This window comes from Oscarella lobularis, chromosome 3, assembly GCF_947507565.1.
Source record: "Oscarella lobularis chromosome 3, ooOscLobu1.1, whole genome shotgun sequence".
Taxonomy (NCBI): Eukaryota; Metazoa; Porifera; class Homoscleromorpha; order Homosclerophorida; family Oscarellidae; genus Oscarella; species Oscarella lobularis.
The window spans coordinates 3,310,911-3,328,706 of NC_089177.1; the positions used below are offsets into that span (position 1 = coordinate 3,310,911).

Sequence of the window (17,796 nt, forward strand, 5' to 3'; positions counted from 1 at the left end):
GCACCAGTTAGTTGAATTCAACATTAGTATCCTATACGGGGTTTAACTTAAAGCGGAAGTGACGTCTTGCGGAAAAATGTACAAAAATCGTTTGTTCTTGTTTATAAACGAAATAGAAGGTAGGTGAATAGTTGGCGTGTGCAGTTTCTGACGATCGATTGTTCATTGTATGCAGATGAGGACACGTGATTCACACACCTTGTGGAAGTGTCCGACCGTAAACTTACATGTGGTCAAAATGAGAATCGAAGGCGCACACGGCTTGCGGGTATGGCATGTCTAACAAAAGCCGTGCCAGACGAATCTGTTTATTTGTTATTGTCTGCTAGCATCGTTCAAACGATGCAAGCGGAACCCCGACCAATTCTCCCTAGTCAATATTTGGTCTAATGCCGAAAGGAAATAGGCTACAAGCCGAGCGACAAAACGACCACAAACTGTGTCAACCGTCCACGTGACCGGCGTAGCGGGGGAGGAAGACGAGTTTATCAACAGAGGCACGAGCTACTAAAAGGTACGCACGCCAGCGTCACCGCACGCGGTCATAACGATGCAAATTTCAGAAGAACAACAGCGATATGTATTCGGAACGAAACAGCAGCCCCTCTCGTTTAGCAGACCGCCGACTTTCACCTGATGACGTCAAGAAGGTACGCAGTAGGAGGTGGCATTTTAATTGGATCACGAGCAGTTTGTTTACGTTATCTCACTCGGACACGTGCAAGGGGCGTAGCAGGTCGCGGGGCTGCGGCTCCGCAAACCATAAGAGGCCCCGTGCCAATCGCTAGCCCATCACAAAAATCCGGTTACGAGCGCGAACCCGAGCGATGTCATTTTTCATTCTCGCCACCTTGTCATTGCTCGCAATCGCGATGATCGCCATCGCTACATCACGTCGACGTCGCCGCGGCATTCGCGCGCGCGATCGCACCTCGTGTCATCGTCTTCCCAGCGATCCGTCTCGCGGCGCCCTTCATCGCTGCAAAACGTGGTTCTACTACGCTCTCGTCACATTGCGTCGCATGCGCTCGCAGACGGCGGCGGCGGTGTCTCGCCGGCTGCGGTCGGAGCCGGCGGCTGATCTGTCCGATTCGAAAGACGGCGAGTACGCAGTCGACTCGGTCTACGTAAACGGCTTTTCGGCGGACGGCGAACGTGCCGTTTTTCTACGCGTGTGTCGTCGTCCGGCCGTCGATAAAGCGGAACTGTGGCTCGTCGTGCAGCACGAAGCGATCGGCTCGCTTCGCCTTCCCGTTCATCCGCACTGCTACGTCGACGCGCCGACAAGCGACGTCGAGAACGGATTCGCCGCCCAAGGACTCCGAATCGATTGCGTCGAACCGGGCAGGATATGGAAGGCGACGTACAGCGGTCATTTGAGGTAGATAGAGTAGGGGCGATTCTCCTTTCTAAACGAGGGGCGTGGGACGATATTCGATTTCCCTCGCGCGTTCGTGTTTATGTTTACGCTATGAAAAGAGTGCATGAGAGATAGCATGCAAATTGCGTCGGCAGTTGTTTCTCTTCGAGAATCGGTCGCCGTTTAGCGAAGCCGGTCGCTTTCCTTCGCACGGTCTCACCCGAGCTCCGCGTCAATTGGGCCCATTAGGGGGATCGGCATCACGTGTACGTGCACGTGCCAATAGAGCGCGAGAACCGGCTGTTTCCATTCGATGTCGTTCCTTTCCACATCCGACTTCTTCTTACAAGATTTATTTATAGACTCGATCAGTCGGGGGTAGCGGATGAAACGAAGCGAGAAGTTTTCGTTCGGCTGCGTTTGAGGTAGGCGCGCTTTTTCGTCCCTCGCTAATTAATCGGCGGGGCGTTCGGTCAATTGCAAAAACGCGTGTTGATACAGATGGTCGGCGTTCACAGGAATATTCGACTTCGAAACGGAGACGCATCCGTGGGCAATAGCGGACGCGCTCGCCCGCGAAACGATGAACCCGGAAACGCGGGAGAAACTCGAGAAGTGCGCGGGAACCCCCCAGGGACACCTGCTCTCGTTTCGAATAAAGACATGCATTTTTCCTCTAGGGCCGAAGGAAGTCAATTGCACTGGGAACAGTGGGGTCAATTGAGCGGAACGTTGACCGTCGACGAAGAGGATTACGAATTGAATTTGAGAGGCATGAGAGATCGGAGCATAGGTATAGAATGGGAGGGGGGATGCGGAAGTCGCGGGGGCTCTTGGTATCTTAAAAAAATGCATGTGGTCGTGCTTTCTCTTGGGACAAATGCTCCCAAAGCTAAAGGGCTTCTCGGTTTGCAGGACGTCGGAAGTGGGCGGAGCTTACAGGGTACTGTTTACACTTTGGGCACCTGCAGGTGAGAAGAAAAAAAAGGAACGGGCATCTGGCGTCGGGAATTTGATCGAAAGCCAGTGGAAGAATGCGGAGCTCTCACGGCTTTTTGGTTTATTTATAGAACGGTGCAGTTTTTCACGTGGCGGTGGTCAGCACGTCGAACACGTTTGGCAGGTAAGTCATAGCAGAGATAGGAAGTAAAAAAGAAGGGGCAAACGCATTCGCAGGGTCGTCAGTGGATACGTAATGAAACCGAACGGCGTGTGCGAAGCCGTGACGAGCTGCACGTTCGATTTGGAAGCATTCGTGAACGCCGAGACCCTTCCCACTCACTACACGTTCACGTTCGACACAGGTAGAGAGGAAACTAAGCGTCGCGCGCGGATTGAATAAATGTAAGAACGCGTGGTTTGTCTCGCGTTTAGCGAACGACGAGTACGACGTGGAATGTCGCGTCGACGAGGATATCCTCTTCCTCTGCGGCGCTCGCGACGATCGGGCGGAAATTCACGAACGAAAGACGAAATTCGTCGTGAACGGTTTCGCCGGCGTCGGCGTGAGTGAAGTCAAAGTGCGAGACGATGGCGGGAAAGTGACGGGAAGCCGAAAAAACGCGCCAGCTCACCTGCCAATCATTCCGACGTCGGCCAATCAAATGACGACCAGCTTGACAATGCGTCTCACCGATCCGCGCGCCCGGCTAACCGAGTTGACCGGCGGAAAGGGATCCCAATTGGCCCAGCTTGCCGCTATGAAATCTCCCCAGGCAATGCTCGACGACCGGAAGTTATTGTCGCAAAAAAAATGAACCTCTTAGGTTACGGTGCCTGATGGATTTTGTATCACGTCGGCCTCTCTGGATAAACATCTGGAGGTATATTGTATCAATTGTAATTAGACACAGGGACCGCACGACGCTAAACACCCCCCCCTCGAGCGACTCGATCTCGCAACGACCCTTTTAGTCTTTTACCAAATTGGAACCCGATCGCATGCATGCATTTGACCCCCGTTTAGTTGCAAAGGGCTCATACGCTGTTTTTTTCTGCAGGTCAACGCCGACATAATAGACGCTTTGAGAGACCTTAGAAATCGTTGGTAAGTGCTCGCGAAGCGGCGAAGCGTGGGGTCTCGCGTTTCACGCTCACTTTTCGTTTCTTCTAAGGAACCGAAGCGGCGATCTTCGCGCCGGATACGAAAGGTGACACTTGTATACGATCTTTACGCCCGCGCGCGCGTCTCTAACTATAGTTCTTTTCGCCGGGGGTCGCGGCGGCGGTTTTCTCTCGTGTGCAGAATCGAGACGGCATTTGCCAACTCATTTATTCCCGCCGACGTCAGAGAAGCCGTTCGAATGGAATACGATGCTCTGTGCGAAGGCGACGAGACCACGCCCGTTGCTGTTCGCTCATCAGCCGTTGGTAAGGAAGCGCACGTGCCGCGAAAGAAAAAAAACGCGGGAAATTTTTTTTATTGTCAAAGGCGAGGACGGCGGAACGAGCTCCGCCGCCGGTCAAATGAAAACTTTTCTCAACGTTCGAGGAGCGAACGACGTAATGCGTTGCGTCGTCGATTGCTGGGCGTCGCTTTTCTCGCACCAAGCCGTTCAGTATCGACGACAGCACGGCTGGCCGATCGTCACTCCCATGGCAGTCGTCGTTCAGCGAATGGCGCGTGCGCACACGGCCGGCGTTTTGTTTACCGCCGATCCAATTACGGGCAATCCGAAGTCGATTGTAATTAATGCCGCTCGAGGGCTCGGCGAGGTGAAGAGAACGCCTATTTCATATGCGCGCACTTACGCGACGTCTTTGTTTTCAGGCTGTTGTGTCTGGAGAATGCGATCCGGACGAGATCAAACTGGAACGTCGGAGTGCAACGGGCGTTTCCATCGTTTCCGGTAAGAGACCCTAGAAAAATATACGCCGACTATTCGAAAAAAAGCTTTTTCTCCCGTTAGATTCAAATGATTGTTGTTTGTCTAGTCGACAGATCACTGCTCTCGCTCATTTGGGACTCGAAGTGAGCATAGAGAGCAGATTGTGTATATAGGAGGTGGAATTCGATTTGTTTTGGCTCATAGATTGAGAACGCCTTCGGTTTCGCCGTTGACGTCGAGTGGGCAGAGTGCGGTGGTTCCTTTTACGTACTTCAGGTCGGAAAACGGGAAGTGTTTCATCAACGAATTATATCCCAAGCCCCCTCTTCCTCTCCCCAGGCGCGACCCATCACCGCTCTGATGACCGAAACGGACGACGAACTGATGAAGGAACTCGACACGGCGCTCGCTTCCGATTCCGAACATTTGACGACGTGCAATATTGGGTGAGTCTTCGCGACAATATGGTGCCGTCATTTCGGCAATTTCTCGTTTGCATATCTCCCCCCCCCCGTGCAGCGAAGTTTCTCCCGGTGCGTCGACGCCTCTCACGCAGAGCGTTTTCTTGCAAACAATCGAGACGGTCCTGCAGAGAATGCAAGTTCAATTCGGCGTCATGCCGGCATCGGTGACGCCCGCCTACAAATGCATCGGCACCTACTTCGGCCACAGTTTCATCAATTTGCACGTGAGACAGGAAAACCAACGACAAAACCGCCAATAATAATAATAATCGAGTCTTTGCAGACGTTGGGCAATACGTTCGAGAATAATAGCCTATTCGGCGACAAGATGGGCTGCGAGTTGGGTCTTTGCGGACGGGTAAGACTAAGGAGACTCTCGCGGCACCCGGTTTCATCGCGTCTATGTGTGCACTATTGTCTTTTGCAAGCCTGTGCATGATCTGACGATGGACATGATTGTGTCGCACAATGGAAAGTCGTCGTTTTTTCGACGAATCATGAATGGATTTGCGTCGTTGTGTGTAAGAAGAGAGTTCTTTGTTTATTAGTGGATATTTTAATCGATTTTTTTTCAGTACATTATGAGAGGTAGCAAAAAGTTGCCCGAGCTGCAGTCTTTGCTCGATGCCCAGTTCATCGAAAAGAAAAGAAATGTCCGTTGTATGTACGAAGAAATTGACCGTCTTTTGCCTGTTTTGCAAAAGGTGAGCAAGATTCTCTCTAAAAATGTCTAAAAAATCACACTCTCTTCTTAGACGTGGGGCATACACATGCAATTGAGTGCCAAGTCCGGCTCATTGAGTTGCATTTTAGTTCGCATTCTCGCCGGTCAATCAGCAAAGGGTGCGACGCCCCGCGCTTCACCAGCATTCCGTTCGCGAATGATCATTTTTTAGAACTAACAGCCGAGGTTCTATCCGATGTTGCTATGCTATTGTCGACCTGCAGTAATGTCGTCAGTGCTGACGTGCCGTCTGCACTCGAGGTAAAGATAGTGAAGTCTCTTAGCTAATAGCGAACGTTATGAGACTTTTCCTATCAAAAATTAATAGACTTTGACGGTGCGTTTTCTATAGAAACTCGCTGAAAGCGTCATAAACACAGCAGGACGACGAATGGCTTTGAAGTTTATTGGTTTGGACGCGGAGGTAGACGGACACGGACGTTGTTGTCGTTTTCTCTTGGTGTTGAATTCCTTTTTTTTTGCGTTTTACAGTCGGCGTTGGTTTGGCTCAAGTCTGCCGGCAACCGAGTGTCGGCTGCTTTTCTTTCCTTTCTTGACAAACACGGACATCGGTGTTTGCGAGAGGTGCGCGCGAGCGGTAGAAAAATTAATAGAGGATAATTTTTTCTTTCTGTAGAATGAATTGCGCGAGCAACCGTGGGGCACGAATCCCCTAACGCTCGTTCCTGTTCTGCAAGTAAGCGCGCCCCCGGCGAACCTTTTTTTTTTGAATAATTTGCCCCTTGGAAGGCTCTTATCCGATCTCTTCTCAACAAAACCGGCGATCAGGATGGCAATTCCGCCGAGAAAACGAACGCAGTTTACACGGCCTACTGGGTTGAACGAGATTGTGCAGAGTCACGAGATTACGACAGTTCTATCATTGATTCCATGAAAACGAAGCTGTCTTGGATGAATAAGTAGACGTCTTCCGCCTCTGCGAGTGAACTTTCTTTCAAGTTTTTCTTCTCGTATAGGAAATTGGTTCAGTTTATTTTGCCGCAAGCGCGAGAAGCCGTCAGACAGCGAGAACTAGGAAAAGTGATATAAAAACCGCAGCCCACACTTTAAAGATCTTATGATGAGTTCTATGCTATATAGTCTTTGGCCGTAAAGATGTCGGATCGCTTTCGCGAAGCCTACAATCATCTTGGCCACTTACTTGTTGTCGAGGTAAATCTGCGGCGATGGAGAACGAGATTTTGATTTCGTTATCGTTTGCTACTTAGGAATATCTTCCCGATGCCGATCTCCTCTTCTTTTTCACTCACTACGAAATTGGACGGCTTGTTGCCGGCGATCGAACGCTCGTCACGAAGGCAGTTCGTCGAAGGAAGATTCACGCTGATCAAATGAAGCTCGCCTTTTTGCAGTTCAACGTCGGGCGACCGAAACCCGTAAGAAACGTCTAAAAAAATGTCTTTCGAGGATATTGGATTTTTGATTTTTCTATAGATTGTGAAAACTGACGAAACCGAATGTCCTCGTTCGTCCTTGTCCGGACTTCCCGTCAGTCGAGGAGTTATCAAAGGCAGAGCGAGAGTTGTTCTCAACGTCCAGGAGGCAGCCGACATTCAGGTAGGAAATTCCTTTTATATACGCCGCGCAACAGGTGTTCAAAAAAATGTTTTTATTGCAGCCAGGCGAGATCCTAATCACCCGCTGCACAGACGTCGGTTGGAGTCCCTACTTTCCCCTAATTGCCGGCCTGGTAACTGAGCTGGGCGGTCTTTTATCTCACGGTGAGTCATGATCCCTATCTTTCCTTCAATCATCATCAGTGTTCATTAATTATAATGTGTTTGTTTTCTCTTCTGCAAATAGGGGCGGTGGTCGCACGAGAGTACGGCTTGCCTTGCATTGCTGGCGTGCCCGAGGCGACGTTTCACATTCAAACAGGTAGGCGGTGTTCGCTTTGAATTATAGCTGATTGACGTGAAACACGTTTGTTGATCGATTTAGGCGATTTGGTCCTGCTAAACGCAACTGGTGGCACTATCACCAAACTAAACGTATCTTGAACGACTTTGATTGAGGAAGCGAAGGAAATGATATCTTAGTTAGTCATTTAGACTGAGAGCGGCTGCAACTTTAGATGCGGCCGTGTATTTGCATTTCGGATGCTGGCATCTAATCATGTACAAAACTGTCCTACAAAACTGCTGCAGTATTGTCTACTAAAACGAAACGGCATATAGGCTGTTCATTTGATATGTACCTATCGAGAGCATTTGACGCAAACGTCGTTGCCTAGCACAACGAACTCGCGTGCGCTAATCGGCTTCGGTCCTGCACGAAAATGGGCCTTGTCTCGGGAATGGAGTCCACTCAGCGGCAAAAATTGCTGCTAAAACTTCGAAAGAACGATACAACATACGGGTAAGCGTACTAGTAGAACCGAGGCCCCATTTGAGGGTAACCGTGGCTCGGGGGGCTCCAGCTTCATTGCGTACGCAATCGGCTTGGCTTGGTTCGTCGCACTAGCTCACGATTCATTAAACGGAGAGCTGTACGTGGACGAAAACGCACTCGTTCCCGGCTTGGCAAGGGAAGACTATTCGAGATCGACCGAAGCGTTTGAATTCGCTCGAGAATGGGAACAACTCGACGGGCAAAGGCAAACGCGAAATACTCGCACACACGTCATACGGGCACTCTACGCATCGCCTTAGAAACGCGGCCGTGTCTTGGCTTCAAAATAAACTTGCCACAGCGGGCCTCGAAGTGTATTTCCAAAACTTCAGCGTCGATTTTCCTTTTCCCGACTCAGTTCAGCCAAAGGCAATACGAAAATGATCCTAATCGGTAAATATAAATAAGCAATACTTTGGCTTTTCCTTCTCAGAGAATAAGTGGCACTAACGTATACGGGATACTTAGAGCTCCTAGAGGAACTGGGGCCGAGTCGATCGTCCTCACGTCTCCCTATCGACTCGGGGGGTCGGACGGAAGTCTGACGGAAGTTTCTGCACCTTCTCATTATGGTGTAGCACTTCTTCTTTCGCTTGCACGCTATCTTCAAAGTTAGTGGCAAGCGATGTGTCAAAAAGACCATTTTTTTAATTAATCGCTTATAGCTTTGAACTATTGGTCGAAGGACGTCATATTTCTCTTTCCTTCGCACGATTTAATAGGAGTCCAAGCTTGGCTCGACTCCTACACAAACATTAAATTGAGCAGTAAAGAAAATCTTCGCGAAAACGATATTTGCTGCGACTTTTTCTCTTAAGACATTGATGCTGATCCCCTCACCGGCCGTGCTGGCACTCTCCAAAGCGCACTAAACATAGAAATGGCTACGGAAACGTTTAACCTAATGGAAGTGGATGCGGGTTAAAATTACGTAGTCATTAATTATTAGAATATCTTCTTTATTTTATTAGTGAGTATAAATGGAATGGTTCCCAATTACGATGCCTATAGCATGGCCTATCGCGTTGCTCAGAGACACGGAATTCCCGTTGGACCCTTTGCCTCGGTAACAATAAAACGAACGGGACTTTAGTTATTTAATTGAATGGGGGATTCACAGAGTCTTACTGAGACTTTGGATAATTTTGAGGAGTACGTTCTCGCTCTTGAGACAATGTTGAAGTCTACGGCAGCGGAGGCGATTGGCATACCTGTAAGCAGTCACGGATTGTTTGTGAGGTAAAGGCAATTCTCATAAGAGAGAAACTCACCACCACGCAGAAGGAGTAGCATATAAACTAGATATCGAGTTGAATCCGTTACTCTAAGGACAGTGAAAGATCGTAGCAAAAGTCAGGGACAAAATTTCGATTTGCGCGTCATGGGAAGGTTAACTTAGAATCATATGTAATTTTTAAGAGGGGGGGCTTATAAGATTTAATTTCCTAGGGTGGTCGAAGGGGTGGCTAGGTCAATGAACAATCTCCTAGAGCATTTGCATCACTCGTTTTTCTTTTACATTCAACCCAAGCCGGCTCGTTTCGTATCCGTTTCCCTCTACGCTCCTCCGGCGGCTCTCCTTCTACTGGGCCCCATACTCAAAATATCTTTTCGTGAAAATGCATGATGGGGGGAGGGGGGTCTATCAGTTCTTGATTATTTCTTAACTTTTTCTACGCTATATCTCTGTGGGTGATTTCGGGTAAAAAAGACGAATCGGACGACGCTTCTCTTTCGTCTAATACGGTAGTAAAAATGCGAAATTTTTCTAACTAAAAATTTATCCTTTTTCTATTCAGTACGCTTTTGATCAAGTATCAAGAAGAGTTGGTCTGCTGTTGCCCACGTGGTTGATCTGCATATCATCTGGTGTATTGACGTTCTTTGCTCCTCACTTGGCAGTCATCCTTCTACCTTCTATAAATCAAACTACCGCCGTTCTCGTGGGCCTCGGAGCATCAATTCTAATAGAAACGTTTCTCGCTCCCCTTGTGGTCTCCAAGTACAGTACATTCAACGTTTCTAAATTATCTTTTTTTTGAAATGTTTGATTAGGTTTCGAAGCGGGGGGCGTGTCGCATCCGAAAGAAATTTGCTTTTGTGCTTTGCTTTGGTCTATACAGCCGTTTTTCTGGCCGGGCTCTGTATGAGTAATTTTGCTATGGGATTGCTCGTTGCCACTGTTACTGTCATTCCTGTTTTGCTCGGTTTTCGAGGAGAAGACAAAAGGTGATTGTTTTGAGAGCCCGTTTTTTTTAATTAGATGATTTCTTTTTAGGAGTGGAACTCTGGGAAAAATCGTTCTTTTTATGGGTTCGCCTCCTCTTGTTTTATTTGCTTGTTGGAGTTGGCGTTTTCTACTGGTTGATTTTGTCTCAGCGAGTCATGTGATCGAAGCAGCGTTTGCTGCGTACAAGACAGCGATATTGTCGGGACTTCGCAACGGATATTTAATTGGCAGTTGGTCTTATTTTGCAGTGACTCTTGGTTGGTGGCCGAGTTGGTTGCTTTTATGGGCAACCGCGTGGCAAAGAATTGATTAGCGCGGTGCATGTATACGGGGATGATTGTGTCTATGGTGAGGAGGCGTGGCAACTCTGTTTCAAGCGTGCGCAAATCGACTTTGCCTGTGTTTGAAGTTTATTCGGCGAAATTTCACTATCTGCGGCACAATTTCGATACGAAAAAATGACAGCGACAACAAAAAGAGCGTGGAAACTACGTAAGAACAATAAAACCGACCCCTACTTGCGAGAAAACGCCGATTTTTCTGCAGAAGACTTCGTCGCTCACAGCTCGAACGTAAATTGCCTCGCTATCGGGCAACAATCGGGACGCGTTCTAGCGACGGGCGGAGACGATCGCAAAGTGAACATTTGGGCCGTCGGGAAGCCGAACAATATTTTGGTGAGACCGCGTAAAAGAAAGAGAAGCGTTTTCTTTCGCAAACGCTCGCGATGGATCTAGAGCCTAACTGGACATACGAGTCCCGTCGAATGCGTTCGCTTCGATCCGTCGGAAGAAATCGTTATGGCGGGATCGCGATCGGGATCGTTGAAACTTTGGAACTTGAATGAACAGAAAAGTAAAGCGCGCTCTCTTGCAATGTATCTGTATAATGTAGCCGGTTTCGGCGTGTCGTGATTGGTCGTTCGCGTTTTCAGTCATCCGCACGTTGACGGGACACAAGTCCGAAGTCAAGTGCCTGGATGTTCATCCCTATGGAGATTTCGTGGCGTCCGGGTCTTTGGATACGAATATCAAAGTGTGGGACGTGCGACGAAAGGGATGCATATTCACCTACAGAGTATTCGCATCTCTAGGAACGTTATTGTAATAATAGTTATCTCTTTTTCCCTCAGGGACACACGGACAGTGTGAATTGCTTGAGAATTAGCCCTGATGGGCGTTGGGTTATGTCGTGTAGCAACGACTGCACAGTTCGGGTCAGAAATTCAATTTAATTAATCAAATTTGAACTATTTAAATTTTTTGTTGCAGTTGTGGGATATGACTGCCGGAAAAGTGCTCAATGTTTTCAAAGGTCACGTGGGGCCTGTCAATTGGGTGGAATTTCATCCCAACGAATTCCTTATGACGTCTGGGAGTTCGGACAGGTAGAAAGGGAGAGCAAACAAAGAGATTTTTACTTGAAAATTGTAATTAGAACGGTCAAATTTTGGGATTTGGAGAATTTCAATCTGGTTTCGTCTACGGAACCGGACGCTCGTTCTGTTGCGTGCGTCAAATTTCATCCGGAAGGAACTCCGCTCTTTGGCGGCGGCGAAGATTCACTCAAAGTACCAGAATTCAAATAAAAGGAAAAGGACAAAACCCATGCCTTCGTTTTAGTTGTATTCGTGGGAGCCGTCCGTTTGTCTGGACGCCGTTCCCGTTGGTTGGATGAAAGTCTCAGATATGGCAATATCAAAAGAGCAACTGGTAGAATAATAGAATCTATATATATATATATATCTAAATGCACTTCTCTTTTCTTTTCTCTTAGATTGGAGCGTCGTTTTATCAGACCAATGTAGCTGTATGGGTAGTCGATCTTACCGTATGATGAGAAGAATTTCCTCTCAGGTCTTTTCACTTTTGATTTTTCATAGAAATTGCGTCCGTTCAACGGCGAGAAAGTTCCGTCACAAGCTCATCTCGCCGTAGACAAGGAAACGAAGCGATCTCTAAGGTAGAATAAATATAGATTTGGATATATAGATTATGAGATTTTGTAGTGGAAGTGGACGACGATCTTTTGCTCAGGAGAAACCCACGTCTCCTCCACCGTCGCCCGAGTAGGCCAAAACGCGCGAGAATAAGATCATTGATTAGCTTAATTAAATCGTAAGGAAAGGGAGCCATGAAAACGCTGAGCCCCCGTATCAAGACCCAGCTGAAGGCGAAGAGATTTTCATGTCCAAAACGAGACTACGTAAGGGAGAAAAAACAAAAACAAAGAATTTCGCCTCTAGTTTCGCTCGCCCAAGTAGAAAGAACGCCACCTAAAGTGTACGATCCCTTTCCTCCTCCTCCTGAAGACCCAATAGGTGGGTAGGAACGTATTGGGCTTTTGTACCGCGTGCATTCTACTTTATATCGTAGAAATTCAAGTGCTAAAGAAACCGTCAATTGTATGTGATTTTTGATTTTGTGTGTGTGTGTGCATGTGGGATTTTTTTTGGTTCAGCAAAGACCGAAGACGACGTCAACGACGACTCGGACGTCGAAATCGCACCAATCGGAGGAGACAACTGGCGGTGAAGTGAAGAAATCGACACTCATTCCGGAAAATCGCGACAAACCGGCTGGATTAGACATCGAAGAATTTCTGCCCGTCCGTCGTCATCAATAATCGATTAGTTGAAATTTTTGAAATATTTTTTTGTTAGAAACCTCGTCAACGTCAACAGCAGCAGCCGGATCAAAAGTCGTCTAGACTGACAGATGAGAGTGCCTTGCGTAAAATGAAACAAGGTAAGTTGCAACGCATTCTAGTTTGGGTACATGTATTCCATTCAGACGATAGAACACTTGTACTAGCATTGCAAACTCGCAAACGCTTACTATAGGTCACGAGGCCATGATATCCGTTCTCGCGACTCGATACAATCATTTGCGCACCATTCGATCCTCGTGGTCTGCATCGGATGTTAGAGTAAGATCTTATTAGGATAGCTTAGAAATACAATAGTCTCTATGTGTGGCAACTCAGGAAGCCGTTTCTGTTGCCGTACGCATTGATGACGATTCCGCTGTCGTTGATCTATTGGAAATTCTTTGTCTCAAAAAGTAGACTTTTTTACTGTACGAGGATCGAGTCTGAATAATTTGCTTCCTTTGGGGTCTAGCTCTTTCTGGAATCTCGAGGTGTGTTGTATTTTGTTACCGCGGTTATTGGTCCTGATACAGGCAAAATTTGACAAGTTTGTGTCGATTTTTTTTTCGTGTGGCATAATTTACCCGTTTGTTTTTTAGTTACGTTTTGATGGCGTGCAAAGTCGTCAAACTGATTTTGACGAATTTTTCCGAAGTAATTAAATCCAATGTTGGGGCTGACTCTGTTGGCTCTGTTGATATCAACAAGGAAGAAAGGTGAACAAGTCAATTAAAAAAAACTCGCATACCATAATGAATTTTTCCAAGGATTCGCAAGTGTAGAACTTGCCACGCCCACTTGACGTCAATCCAAGAGGCGGTAAACGATCGACATTCGAGCGTAAAAGCGGGTAAACTTGGTAGTTTTCTGCGCGATTTGAAAGTCGCATTCACACTTCTAGACTAATTTCATTAATTTATAGCTGTATAATAGAATCCCGCCACGTGTTCGTAGCGCGCGTGGCCCATCTCCGCAAGAAAGTCGTCGTTTTTCTCTCCCCAGAAACAGCCATGCCCGTGCATCCGGACCGCGTCGTCGTTCACCCGACAGTCCTTCTAAGCGTCGTCGATCACTTCAATCGAATGGCGAAAGTGGGCAGCCAGAAACGCGTCGTCGGAATTCTTTTGGGATCGTGGAGAAAAGGCCTTCTCGACGTCTCCAATTGCTTTGCAGGCGAGAAGCTAGGATTTTTTTGTCGTTTAGGTAGTGATTCGATCTCCTTTTTCAGTTCCGTTCGACGAAGACGATCGCGATTCGTCCGTTTGGTTTTTGGATCACAATTACCTGGAAAACATGTACGCCATGTTTCGAAAGGTCAACGGTAAGTCGAATAGTTTTCGCGCCGGCGCGAAAACGAAGCGAATCTCTCTGTTTTTTTTTCAAAAAAGCGCGTGAAAAAGTTGTCGGGTGGTATCATACGGGACCCAAATTACATCGAAATGACGTCGAAATCGACACGTTTCTAAGGCAATATGCTCCAAATTCGGTATAAGAGCAATGGGAGAAGAAACTTCTTATTTTAATTGATATTTATTAGGTATTGGTTATTATTGACGCTCAGCCAAAGGAGGTGGGTCTTCCAACGGACGCCTACGTAGTCGTCGAAGAAGTCCACGATGTAGGAGAGCCAATGAAAACGAAACTTTTTGTCATGTGACTCTTTTAGGATGGCACTCCCACTACGAAAACTTTTGAACACGTGACAAGCGAAATTGGAGCCGAAGAGGCCGAAGAAGTAGGCGTCGAACACTTGCTAAGGTACAAGGAACGAATATTTAAAAATCAATACTATTAATCGTATTTATTTTTTCTAGGGATATCAAAGACATGAGCATTGGGACGTTGTCTCAACGCATTGCAATCCAAGTGGCGTCTCTCAAGGGCCTTCTCGATCGTCTTCAAGGTATCCAAGCGTATTTGAGTCGAGTGTGCCGTCGCGAATTGCCCGTCAACCATCAAATCATGTATCACCTTCAAGACATTTTTAATCTTCTTCCCAACGTCAGCATCGAGGAGTTTGCTCGAACGATGTCGATCAAGACGAACGATCAGCTGATGATCGTCTATCTTGCGTCTCTCGTTCGCTCCATCATTGCCCTGCATAATCTCATATCCAACAAGGTTGCGTACAAGGAAGCCGAAATGGAGGGAAGTGGCGCTGTTACTACGTCGTCGGAAAAGGAGAAGGAGAAAAAGGAGAAAGAAACTGCCGACGTCAGACCCGCGACATCAGCTAGTCAATCAGGAAAAAAATCCTAACAAATGTATTAATCTCGAAAGTAGCGCGCGCGCATTGATGACGTAACGTAATGTAAAATTCTAGAAGTCTGAATGGTTTTTTTTTTCTATCGACAGCATTGTCCGCTCGGCTTTCGGCTCGTCGTCGTCGCCGCCGCTCCCGCCGTCAAATCGAGCCCATCGACGTCGTGTCCGGCCAACACTTTGCGCATATCCCGACGATTCTGCTTTGCCTTGATAGCGCGCGCGAGCCTCGAAAAGGCGTCGTCGACACCGTCGCCCGTTTTCGCGCTCACCTCCGCGTACTCGGCGTCGTACGTCGCCGCACACGCTTCGCCGGCGGCGCGCGTTATCTCGCGATCGGCGTAGAGATCCGTCTTATTGGCGACGAGCAATTTGCACGTGCTGGGAGACGCGTACTCGTCGACGTTCGAAATCCACGTCGAAACGCCCTTGAACGTCCGCGGCTGCGTTATATCGTAGACGAGCACGACGCCCATGGCGCCGCGATAATAGTTGGCCGTTAGGGTGTTGAATCGTTCTTGTCCAGCCGTGTCCCAGAGCTGGAGTCGAATGGCGAAACCGTCGAGATTGACGACTTTCGCTTTCCAGTCGATGCCGACTGTCGCCGTGTACGATGGCGCGAACGACTCGTCGACGAAGCGCATTAGAAGCGACGTTTTTCCCACGGACGAGTCGCCGATGAGGAGAATCTTGTAGAGGTATTCGGCTTTTTTGTCGGTCATAATAGCTAGGGATTTCCGGCTGTTAGCGCGCGCGTTCGTTAGACGAGCGACCATGGCCTCCAAGGAAAGACTCTTCAAAGATGCCGGGAGCGGAGAGGAGGCATCTGAAATAGAAAGCCTATGCTTGAATTGTCACAAAAATGTAAGCAAAGTCGATTAAAATCGATGTTCAGTTCATGTTTTTTGGACCAGGGAACGACGCGTCTTCTTTTGACTCGAATACCCATGTTTCGCGAGATCGTTCTCATGTCATTTTCCTGTCCACATTGCGGATGGACGAACAACGAAGTGCAGTCGGCCGAAACGATTGGAGATCGAGGATGCAAAATCGTTTTGAAAGCGACGCGAAAAGAGGTTAGCGCGATTTCTCCTTTTAGGAAAATATGACGTCACTATGGAAATTCTTTTAGGACCTGAGCCGGCAGGTTGTCAGAACGGAAACGGCTACTGTTACGATTCCTGAATTAGAACTTGAAATTCCGGCTAAAACTCAAAAAGGAGGTGGGTGTAGTCATTGAGAGAGAGGGAGAGGAGTTGAATCTAGTCGCGTTTCTCTCTCTGGAGATGTGACAACGGTTGAGAGTATTCTGATGAAGGTTACAACGGATTTGGAAAAAGAGCAACCTCTTCGAAAAGTATATAAATTCATTAGAATTAATTATTAATTAATGATTTGAATTTCTGAGGCTATTGATATTGATGCTTATGAAAAAATTGAATCTTTTATTCAACGAGTCAAAGAATGTCAATCTGTTGAAAGAGAATTCACTCTGGTCTTAGTAACATTGTGGCTACTTTCAATTAATTAAAGTATAAATTTCTTCTTCAGATAGTTGATGATCCATCCGGGAACAGCTTCGTTGAGAATCCATATCCCTTTAATATGTAGTTCTAATTGATTTTCTAAACGTGACGAAATTTCTTTGACTGCAACTTTGACGTCACACGCTAGCTCCTCAGCCCGATCCTCAACTCCAATTGATTTATTATAATCGGACGAAAGACCAGGATGAATTTCTTGGTATTTTCCCAGCTGAGGTACCTAATCATTATAGGGAAAACGCCTCTACGTGTTGTCTCCTCAGGAAGAAGAGACGGAAGTTGCTGAAGGAAATACAATTAGCCGTGATGAGGCGTGTTTGTCTCTTTGAGCTTAATTTAATGTGTTAATTAAATAATTAATCAAGGTTTTGGTTCTTCCGGGAATTTGTCCGTCGTGCCAAAGTGCGGCTCAGAACAGAATGAAAACCGTTGGTAAGAAAGAGAAAAGAGCCATTTATTTCACTAGCGATTTTTTTATAGACATTCCTCACTTCAAGGAAGTCATTATCATGGCACTGACTTGCGACAATTGTGGCTATAAATCAAATGAGGTCAAATCTGGAGGTAAAACATAAAAATTGGCGTTAGAAAAATTCTAACGTTTCATGTTGAGGTGGGGTAGCAGAAAAGGGTTCCAGACTCGAACTGACCCTCACTATCATTGAAGATCTAAGTAGAGATGTACTAAAGGTAATAATAATAATAATAATAATAAATAAATAAATATTCAGCTTTGAGCACATTGATTTTTAGAGCGAAACCGCTTCTGTTGTAATACCGGCTATGGATTTGGAAATTCAGTCCAGATCCGTAGGAGGTAGATTTACTACTATAGAAGGATTGGTTGTCGAAATTAGAGATGAGGCGAGTTTGGTGGCTGAGATAGGAAAACGTGGAAATGGAATTTCAGTTCTTTTAGTTGAAGAATTTGCATCCGTTTGGGTTCGGGGACAGCGCTGTAGGCTCCATTCACGAAAAACTGCAAAGCGCTGCTAATCAATTGGATAGAGTATGCATATTGTTTCTATTTTTTCTTTTGGTTTTTGAATTTGATTTTTTCAGATAGCTACGGGCGAATGGATGGTTAAAATTGTGATTGATGATCCAGCAGGAAATAGCTACATTCAGGTAACATTAGCTATAAGAATCAATATTTTAAAAAAAATAATTTTTAGAATTATTATGCTCCCGATCCGGATCCGAATTTGAATGTCTTGGCTTATGAAAGAACCAAAGAACAAAACGAAGAGCTAGGAATTACCGACATGATGACAGAAGACAGTCCAGAATGAATTATTAATACACGCAGACTGCGTATAAATG

The 17,796-nt window shown here is 46.8% G+C and overlaps 6 protein-coding genes and 1 long non-coding RNA gene across 10 annotated transcripts; 5 read left to right on the top strand and 2 right to left on the bottom strand.

Moving 5' to 3' along the window:
• The first annotated feature begins 355 nt into the window (after positions 1-355).
• On the top strand, positions 356-7,593 carry LOC136184413 (rifampicin phosphotransferase-like). 2 transcript variants are annotated; one of them, XM_065971308.1, is made up of 35 exons: positions 356-514; positions 564-1,381; positions 1,723-1,785; positions 1,862-1,975; positions 2,041-2,153; positions 2,276-2,331; positions 2,431-2,483; positions 2,537-2,664; positions 2,735-3,075; positions 3,127-3,183; positions 3,361-3,407; positions 3,475-3,510; positions 3,561-3,730; positions 3,792-4,075; positions 4,131-4,209; positions 4,270-4,331; positions 4,393-4,464; positions 4,528-4,634; positions 4,708-4,876; positions 4,936-5,010; positions 5,081-5,173; positions 5,228-5,356; positions 5,408-5,495; positions 5,549-5,637; positions 5,729-5,800; positions 5,869-5,961; positions 6,014-6,073; positions 6,127-6,296; positions 6,354-6,417; positions 6,478-6,549; positions 6,606-6,773; positions 6,832-6,954; positions 7,016-7,118; positions 7,201-7,275; positions 7,339-7,593. In XM_065971308.1, the coding sequence occupies exons 2-35, from the start codon at positions 828-830 to the stop codon at positions 7,395-7,397; spliced, it is 4,038 nt and encodes a 1,345-aa protein (XP_065827380.1). In that variant the 5' UTR covers positions 356-514; positions 564-827; the 3' UTR covers positions 7,398-7,593. The 2 variants fall into 2 exon arrangements, with proteins under 2 accessions (XP_065827380.1, XP_065827381.1); XM_065971309.1 differs by having other exon boundaries at positions 357-514; positions 3,606-3,730.
• Positions 3,165-4,672, bottom strand: LOC136184472 (uncharacterized). Its single transcript, XR_010669365.1, has 2 exons — positions 3,458-4,672; positions 3,165-3,393 (listed from the first exon to the last, which is right to left on the bottom strand). It is a non-coding gene; the product is annotated as an uncharacterized lncRNA (long non-coding RNA).
• Positions 7,594-7,652: 59 nt separating the features above from the next.
• LOC136184428 (glycosylphosphatidylinositol anchor attachment 1 protein-like) lies at positions 7,653-10,383 on the top strand. The gene is made up of 14 exons (XM_065971332.1): positions 7,653-7,755; positions 7,817-7,993; positions 8,049-8,157; positions 8,222-8,399; positions 8,454-8,555; positions 8,607-8,708; positions 8,760-8,854; positions 8,909-9,027; positions 9,091-9,177; positions 9,238-9,391; positions 9,466-9,534; positions 9,588-9,790; positions 9,844-10,017; positions 10,067-10,383. The coding sequence occupies exons 1-14, from the start codon at positions 7,676-7,678 to the stop codon at positions 10,329-10,331; spliced, it is 1,914 nt and encodes a 637-aa protein (XP_065827404.1). The 5' UTR covers positions 7,653-7,675; the 3' UTR covers positions 10,332-10,383.
• An 11-nt stretch (positions 10,384-10,394) lies between these two features.
• Positions 10,395-13,614, top strand: LOC136184427 (katanin p80 WD40 repeat-containing subunit B1-like). 2 transcript variants are annotated; one of them, XM_065971330.1, is made up of 21 exons: positions 10,395-10,510; positions 10,565-10,695; positions 10,756-10,873; positions 10,953-11,095; positions 11,151-11,234; positions 11,290-11,405; positions 11,456-11,588; positions 11,641-11,730; positions 11,795-11,848; positions 11,901-11,980; positions 12,027-12,086; positions 12,141-12,223; positions 12,279-12,338; positions 12,394-12,422; positions 12,479-12,625; positions 12,681-12,765; positions 12,861-12,946; positions 13,004-13,080; positions 13,140-13,214; positions 13,267-13,383; positions 13,435-13,614. In XM_065971330.1, exons 1-21 carry the CDS (start codon positions 10,477-10,479, stop codon positions 13,571-13,573), a joined length of 1,941 nt encoding a protein of 646 aa, XP_065827402.1. In that variant the 5' UTR covers positions 10,395-10,476; the 3' UTR covers positions 13,574-13,614. The 2 variants fall into 2 exon arrangements, with proteins under 2 accessions (XP_065827402.1, XP_065827403.1); XM_065971331.1 differs by having other exon boundaries at positions 12,282-12,338.
• LOC136184449 (26S proteasome non-ATPase regulatory subunit 7-like) lies at positions 13,608-15,037 on the top strand. Its single transcript, XM_065971358.1, has 6 exons — positions 13,608-13,840; positions 13,896-13,988; positions 14,056-14,153; positions 14,205-14,285; positions 14,334-14,425; positions 14,482-15,037. The coding sequence occupies exons 1-6, from the start codon at positions 13,678-13,680 to the stop codon at positions 14,924-14,926; spliced, it is 972 nt and encodes a 323-aa protein (XP_065827430.1). The 5' UTR covers positions 13,608-13,677; the 3' UTR covers positions 14,927-15,037.
• Positions 14,909-15,661, bottom strand: LOC136184458 (uncharacterized). Its single transcript, XM_065971369.1, has one exon. The coding sequence runs from the start codon at positions 15,649-15,651 to the stop codon at positions 15,013-15,015; it is 639 nt and encodes a 212-aa protein (XP_065827441.1). The 5' UTR covers positions 15,652-15,661; the 3' UTR covers positions 14,909-15,012.
• Positions 15,174-17,794, top strand: LOC136184439 (zinc finger protein ZPR1-like). Of its 2 annotated transcripts, none has more exons than XM_065971345.1 (16): positions 15,174-15,627; positions 15,678-15,793; positions 15,844-16,005; positions 16,062-16,152; positions 16,216-16,286; positions 16,338-16,424; positions 16,481-16,520; positions 16,598-16,689; positions 16,737-16,784; positions 16,839-16,905; positions 16,954-17,037; positions 17,087-17,163; positions 17,227-17,337; positions 17,393-17,482; positions 17,536-17,601; positions 17,649-17,794. In XM_065971345.1, the coding sequence occupies exons 2-16, from the start codon at positions 15,704-15,706 to the stop codon at positions 17,763-17,765; spliced, it is 1,293 nt and encodes a 430-aa protein (XP_065827417.1). In that variant the 5' UTR covers positions 15,174-15,627; positions 15,678-15,703; the 3' UTR covers positions 17,766-17,794. The 2 variants fall into 2 exon arrangements, with proteins under 2 accessions (XP_065827417.1, XP_065827418.1); XM_065971346.1 differs by having other exon boundaries at positions 15,694-15,793.
• The last annotated feature ends 2 nt before the right edge of the window (positions 17,795-17,796 follow it).